The sequence below is a fragment of the Labeo rohita genome, chromosome 3 (genome assembly GCF_022985175.1).
Source record: "Labeo rohita strain BAU-BD-2019 chromosome 3, IGBB_LRoh.1.0, whole genome shotgun sequence".
NCBI lineage: Eukaryota > Metazoa > Chordata > Actinopteri > Cypriniformes > Cyprinidae > Labeo > Labeo rohita.
The window spans coordinates 22076896-22084883 of NC_066871.1; the positions used below are offsets into that span (position 1 = coordinate 22076896).

General features: G+C 35.5%; 1 protein-coding gene across 1 annotated transcript in view; it reads right to left on the reverse strand.

Moving 5' to 3' along the window:
* Positions 1-420, reverse strand: part of septin12 (septin 12) — a 72988-nt gene extending 72568 nt beyond the window's left edge. The window contains exon 1 of the mRNA XM_051102158.1: positions 115-420. Coding sequence (XP_050958115.1) covers positions 115-169 — 55 coding nt within the window. The 5' untranslated portion in view covers positions 170-420. The remainder of the gene's footprint in view (positions 1-114) is intronic.
* Positions 421-7988: the final 7568 nt, after the last annotated feature.

A 7988-nucleotide genomic window follows, 5' to 3' on the forward strand; every position in this document is an offset into this window, starting at 1 on the left:
GTTTAAGTTTTTCTAGTTTTTAAACACATAATTTGTAAATAATTTGACTTGCAAAGTGTCTCATATCTTCTAAAAAAAAATTAATTAATAAAATGAATGAAAGCGCGCACTTACCCTCAAAATCAGACAATATCCCCTCCAGATGGTCATTGACTGAGATATCTGACATCCTGACTTCAGTCCAGGGAAAACTTCCAGCCTCAGTGGCACGCAATCACAAGAAATAAACTTTGCGAAAACAACACAAAACCTCTTAAACGATTTTCAAGCCGGCCAAAGTTTATCCGACGATTGTGATGCAACAAAAAAAGTTGCGATTTTGGTGGGAGTCGTTTCTCATCTGAGAGCGCAGAGCAGAACGTCAGATTCAATAGAGACCCAAAAGCAGACAAACCATCTGATAAACCTCCTCCTCCCTGTGAGTCCTGCCCCCTCACGAACAGAGTGGTGGGTAAAGTGACTCCCCACCCTTCACCCCACCCTGCGGCTACACCTGGGAAAGGCAAGTCTGTCCCCCTTCGTTAGCTACTTCTGTTTGTTTGTGTGCGGAACGTGCGTGTCCTCTGTGTGGATGACTCTTTGTCCTTATCTCACGAGAGATGAGGGAGGGATTGCGTCTAAGTGGATTTCTTGAGAAGCCGATTATTTATCAATGAAACACTTTGTATGTGGAGCAACAGGGCTTTAAGATTTGTAATTGACTCATGCGGACCGAACGCCACCGATCAGCACCATATATAAGGGACACTAGGGCTTGTTGTTGCATGGTTTACTTAAGTAAATTGAGAAAATTAGGTTGACGTTGGCCAACGGCGGGTCATATTGCCACAATGGCATTCAACATTCAACTGCACATTTAATGGCGCAATTACAAAAAAAATCATGAAACAACAAAAGTGCAACGATAACATACTCAAATAAAAAGCCAGTGCTTTAGCCAAACAGTACTGCAATGAATTCTGAATTTATAACATTTAATAAACCTCTGACATGTGATGGCCTGCCCCCAAACATAGTTCAGCTTCTTAGGCTAACAGCTACTTTAATTATATTGTTGATTCTTGTACCTACATTTTTACTTTCAGAGAAAACACGTTTGTAATTTGACTTTTTATTGAGCCTTTTTTATTGGACTTTTTTTTAAGATAGATAGATACATAAATAGACCATTTTTAACCTCTAGATGTAGATGTTTTCCTGTTAAAAGAAGGTTATAGTAATTATGTTTATTAAAACCAAGTATAAATTACATCAGTGTTTGTAAGCATTTTGCATTTATTCAAAAAATAATAACTCAAGGCAGTAACAATTAAAACAACATTTTATTTAAACAATTATAGCCTATATTTTATTCATGAACTGATGTTCAGCTGTTCTTTTTCATAATAAACTTATTTTTGGATCATCAGTCCTCAGAGCTCGGTAAACACTGTCAGAGACGTGAAGATGTACTTGAATTTCAACAAGCTGATTGTTCACAAAAAAATAAAAACACACACACACAGACACACAGACACAGATCATGTTTTCAGTCAATTTGAAGTTTTATTTTGACTTGACAAAATGGTTATATCTGTGTGTGAGTTACTTACTTTTTTGATTATTAATTTCCCAATAACACCATGTTGTTAATTGTCGGTGCATTCCAAACAGGATATATCGCTCTCCGATGGGCACTTCAGAGTGAAAACAACAAAATAGGCTTACTGGAAATATGTACATCTATATACATTTCTGCAAAACTGAAATAAGGTACATATCTGTACCAATCACTGCAGTTTCCAATAGAAATAAACACTAGAGGCAGTAAAATTCAGACAAACTTTTATTCCTTTTCACGCAAAGTATGATTTACACACAGTGTTTTGATTAATAAAGCCTAATTTTTACACAATTACTTGCAGTATATTATATTCCCTATTCCTAGTAAGGCTTCAAAACAATTTTAGCATCCTGCACAGTTTGAAAACTGCTACTTTTGAATGTCGTCGTCACATGTACATCTTCATATGCATCACTTTTTAAATTCTGTACGTTTGCTCTATACAGCTATAGAGTATAGTTGAAACTATACATTTCCAGCACTTTTGCATTTGTTAACATTATAGGTTTAGGGTTGGGTTTGGTGTAGGGGATATTTCCAACACAACATTAACCCAGATATCTGAATTCTGAACAGCTGCTATACGTACCTCAAGCAGGACACTGGACATTTCACCTCGAAACTGACTTGAAACGTACAGTAAGGTATGTAATTACAGTGTTGCAGAAATGTATGTAGAGGCACGTATTTCCAATGTACTGCCTGGGTTGAAAAACAATCATGGACGCCATATTGAAGGGTCATTTCAAACCGAAGTGCTCAAAACTGGCCACTTCAAAAGGCCCTTCGGAATGAAGGATTTCGAAAGGTACAACTGATGGACACTTTGGACCCCATGATTCTTTGCACAGATTCTTTGCAATGATGACGGTACCTCTATATGGGCACGGGATGATGACACAGAAGGGCACTTCAAGAATCAGTTGCTTGGTCCCCTATACCCTTCAACCTTTCGAAGCTCTCACTCTGGAGGATAAACCCTTTCGAAGGAATTAGAACATAGGGATGAGCCCTTCCGAATGGAACGCAGGGTGAGACTGATTCACGAATGTGGAAGGCCCACGAACATAAGATGCAGGATTTATTGTATGAACCAATCATAATCAATCATATCCAATCATATCGTGATGGAGGTGTTGACTTCTCTCTCATGACTTTCCCCAATTCATTCTCAATTACCCCCAACCAAACTCACAGCATGCTTTAGGGGGTCTGTTAAAAGTCAATGGGCTCAGAGGAGGCCAGAGAGACGCAAACTTCCGCTGTAGCTTTCCCCGCTGGTGCCACTGTTGGACAGTTTTACTTTAGAAAAACAGGTGATTTATTTTAAGATGGGAAGTCACAGTTTTTTTGTAATATTTGCATTGTTTTATTTATCTACTATGATTTTTTTTCTCATCCAATTTTTTGAGGAGGCACTGCCTCCCTCAAACTCCCCTTGAATATGCCTCTAAAATTCCTATGAAGAGATCAGATGCAAAACCAGCTAAAAGCCATCTCGGTCAAAAATTAGATAATGATACTGAGTGAATGCTCCTGACACATATTGTACGTCCATCAAATACTTTTACTTCAAACTCACTAAATTTCAGGCTCAGCCCAATCAGAAGTACCAGTACTTACATAGAAATCTATACAAAGTAGCCAGAAAGAAATGCTCATTTTAAAGAAATACGTCAGATGGATTTAGAGGCTTTTGCATCTGAACTCTTCATATATATATACATAATGTGTGTGTCATGCTGCATTTATTTGATCAAAAATACAGTAAAAAGAATTTAAATATATTAATTTAAAAGAGTTTTAAGTTTAAAAGAACAGCATTTTTGTAACAATGTCACACAAAGTCTTTACTGTCACTTTTAATAAATTTAATGTGTCTAAATATATATATAAAAAAACCTTACTGACCCAAAGCTTTGGAATGGTATTGTAGTGTTATAATAAATTAAATGCAACAAACTAGAATTTTATTTTATTTTTTAGCTGCATACACTGTAAAAAATAAAAAACACAATTTGTTGAATCAGCTTAAAATAATTTGTTACCCTGCTGCCTTAAAATTTTAAGTTCGACTTAATAAGTAAAATAAGTTTAGTCAACTTGAAATGTTAAGTTGTACTAAGTAACAACTTAGATATTTGTGTTTGCTGTACTTAACAGATGGGTAAGTAACCCAGCTGCCTTAAACTTTTAAGTTGATTCAAATCAAATATCTAAGTTGTCACTTAGTATGATTTAACATTTCAAGTTGAATAGACTTTTTTTGAGTTGACTGAACTTAAAATTTTAAGACTGCCAGGTTACAAATTATTTTAAGTTGACTCAACAAATTGTTTTTTACAGTGTATGTGTGTGTTTGTATATTTTGTATTTGCTTCTGTGAATGCAAGTTGTGAGTGGTCAAGGTACGTTTTGCTTTGAAAGGGTAAGTTAGGGACTTACCTGTCCTTGATTAACACTTGAATTGACCTCTCTCCAAGATGCTCATTGCTTGTTTGTAGTGAAAAGCAAGTGAAATGCTTGTTTTGCTCCTCTCAGATGGATATTTTCTGCACTGCATGCTTATTCCTACTGTACATATATACTTTTGGGAAAATGAAAAGGAAACCTCGTATAATATTGTGTTTGTCGGGCTGAATAAAAAAGTGATTTCTAGCAATGCAATTACACTCAGCTGTAGCAGTATAACAATAAGTCTCAGATCAGAAAACTGCTTCAGAAGGTTTAATCCATTGTGGAGCGGCGTCCCTCATTTGAGGGATAACAGAGAGTTTCCTTTCATCTTTCACGGCCTACTTTGATTCTGGTGCTTATTTTCAAGAGATAGGGGTATTTATTTATATCAGAAACAGGAAATGTGGCAATTAAAAGTAGAAGGAGACTGAGAGTGGCCATGTGACTGAGTTCCCAGACTCCACATTTAAGCGTCCATGCGGAGGAGCCAGACAGTGATCCTCAGTGGCCCTCATTAGCCATATGAGTGTGGTGTGCTAGGGATTAATGTCACGTAGCCTTTAATACTCAGACAAGTTCTGACTGTAGACGAAGAGTAGAGAAGTGAGTCCTTGACCGCGCCGCTAACCACCTCTGCCAAATTACATGGGTGTCCGAGGAACAACAATTTCTGGAAGTTGAAAAGTGCAAATCTATGTATTCGCGAGCTGAGCAGAAATGAAAGGAAGGGAAGGGATTAGATTGTGTGATGTTTGTATTGTCAGCTATTCTCCAACACGTCTAAAGAGCACTCAAGTGGTAACGGATTTGTGAGAGTAAAAATAGATTGGGTCTTTGTCAGAGATACCCATTCTACCATAGTAAAAACCTGATTTCAAGCATATTTAATTATTGTGCTTTCTGAACTAGGCCCTGATGTCAAAATATTTTTTCCTGGTGCTTTTTGGTTCGGTGCAAATGTGACAATTTCCCTAAAAGTTTAAACAAAAGATCTTCGCAACTTTTAAACAAATTACCATTAATGGGATATGTGTTTATGCGATATATATTAAACCTTTTAAAGCAGCCTTTTTTGCATATATCCAAGGTAAACAGTAAATGTCAGAGAACTAGCAAACACAGCTGCTGCAGCAGTAAATTACTCATAAACTCTCTCAATTTCCTGCACGCCGCAATTGACTGAAATGCTTCTCAAAACATTTGGGGAGCATTTAATCCTAGCTCAGAGTTACTTTCCCACACCAAATAAATAAGCTGGAGGCTCTCAAGCATTGTTTCAAAGGTCATGGCCAATGTTTTATAATATTATGTATGTCAATGTTAATCTACATTATTTATGTGCTTAAAAAATCATTAAAGCTTATTTTGGTATGGATATGTGACCAATGCAACATAAATTGTCATGGAATGCAAGGAAAATAAATCTATATGTTTAGTCTTACACTACTTTTCAAAACTTTGGGGTCAGTAAGATTTTTACGCTCAACAAGGCTGCATTTATTTGACTAAAAATACAGTAATATTGTAAAATATTTTTACAGTTTTCTTTTAAATATATTTCAAAACGTATTCTAAATCATTATAATATGCTAATTTGTTCAAGAATCAGTTATTATTATTATCAGTGTAGAAAACAGTTGTGCTGCTTAATGTTTTTGACTCATTCTGAGTCAAATGAACCCAATTTCAGAAATTTCAAATTTTTGATTTAGCTAATATTCTTTCTGAAGAAAGATAAACATGTATAGTGGTGAAAGCCAAAATATTAAAACAGGGGGTTGAAATGACTTTAGAAAGATGGCAGCATCTTAATGTTATTTTTACAAAGAGATTGGTAGGTCTCTTAGTAAAATCTTTGTTGCATTATTTTCCAATGGTGACCATTCAAAAATGGGAAAAGAACACTTTTTAAGTTTTTCCTCTAAAGTTTGCATGTCTGTAACTCAAGAAGTATTATTGTAAAGCATTTTTTAAATATTGGGTCTTAACAAACTTCCCTTTTGGCATCTTAATTTTTAAGGCCCTACATGGTTCAGTTCCGGAGATATTGGAATTTTAATATGTCTCCAGGAATCATTAAACTGTACAAATTTTCAGAGGCCAAAAACCAAATGTGGGTCATTCTGCAAAAATATAAGACTTCTCTTCTTTTAAAGATGAATGTCTGAAAAACAAATAATGTTGAAACTAAAGATGCATTTGCATAGCTGAGTTCCATAAATATTCTTTTGCCAAAGTTTGTGCGCCTATAACTCAAGAAGTATTAAAGATATTGGAATATAATTTTAGATTCTAGTTCTTAATAAACTTTTCTTCATGTCAAGGCCCTACATCATTCACCCCTAGAGATATGGGAACCTAAATGAGGCTCCATATTCAGATGTTCAGTATTACCCATTTTCAGTGGTTAAAAAACAAATTTGAATACAGATATATACTAAAGCAGAATCTGTGAAAAATAAGTAATGTTGATCTTGTTTCCCTCTATCAAAACAATTGTATAGGACATACCTGTATGAGTGTCATAAATCTCAAGAAGTAACTCAAGAAGTATTAAAGTTGTCCTAATACAATTTTAGATTCTAGTTCCTAAGGAACGTATCTTTTGGAATCTTCATTTTTAAGGCTCTGTGTGGTTTTATCCTAGAGATATTGAGATCTTGGTGCAGCTCCATGTCCAAATTGCTGAATCCTACCCATTTTCAATTGTTAAAAATTGTGGTTTTCAATTGTGGTTTTGTGTTTATCTATTCGTCACTGTTGTCACTGTCAAGTACGAAAATAACCCAGTAGTAGTGATAATAGTAACCCAGGCTTTAGGAAAGTACAGTGTGATATGTCAAATTGTGAATGACCAGGATTAATTGTTCTAACAGACCTACCAATCTCTGTGTAAAAATAACATCATGATGCTGCCATTTTTCTGAAGTCATTTTAAACCCCCTGTAATTTGACTCTGAATCTCTGGTGAAAATTGCCATTTTGATAGACCTCTACAAAATAGTGGATTACACAGTAAATATTCATCCATGACATTTAATATTTTGGCTTTCATCACTATACATGTTTATCTTTCTTCAGAAAAAATATTAGCAAAATCCAAAAAATTATGCCAGGGACCTCCAGCTGAGTTGACACGGAATGACCCGTTTGTGAAAACTTTTTTTCAGGATTCTTTGAGAAATGTAAAGCAGGAAGAACCAGTATTGATTTGAAACAGAAAGAATTTGTAACATCATACATTTATTTACTGTCACCTTCCTGATCAATTTAATGCATTCTAGCTGAATAAAAAAAAACAAATCCAAAACTTTTGAATAGTAACATAGTTATTTTGGCTCCCATGTTAGACTGTTACAGTATTCACACTGCCCACATAAGCAGCGTGGTGCTGAGCATATTTTTGCCATGCATAGCATGCTGACATCAAAAAAAAAAAAAAAAAAAAAAACTGAAAATGCTCTGAAATGTCTTTTGCAATAGAAACTTTTATGAAGAAGCATAGAATGTTGGAATGAATGGTTTTGTTTTATTTTGGAGTAGTTTGATGCAGGTTCCAAACGCATGCACACAAACTGTAAGTGCTTTGTGTGCATGCAATTTTTGTTTTTTCAGAAATCATGTTATTTTCTATCTAAAGCCACACCAACAAACATGCTGTCATTTTGAAAGTTCAACACGAATCTGTTGCTGCTACTGCTTCTTCCATACATTTTTATCAGGTTTTTATCATATTTGCAAGCCTGGTATATGCTGACAAACTCCTGGCAGTATCAAAACCCAGAAGTGTCATGGTTTTCATCTTCCAGCTGCTGCTTTGAGCACAGACTGAGATGAATGATTTCAGACCGGCGCATATCAGCGAGCAGAATATCTGCTGTAGCAGAAGCCCAAGTCTGTTGAACTGTCCCGATTTGCAGACATCCAC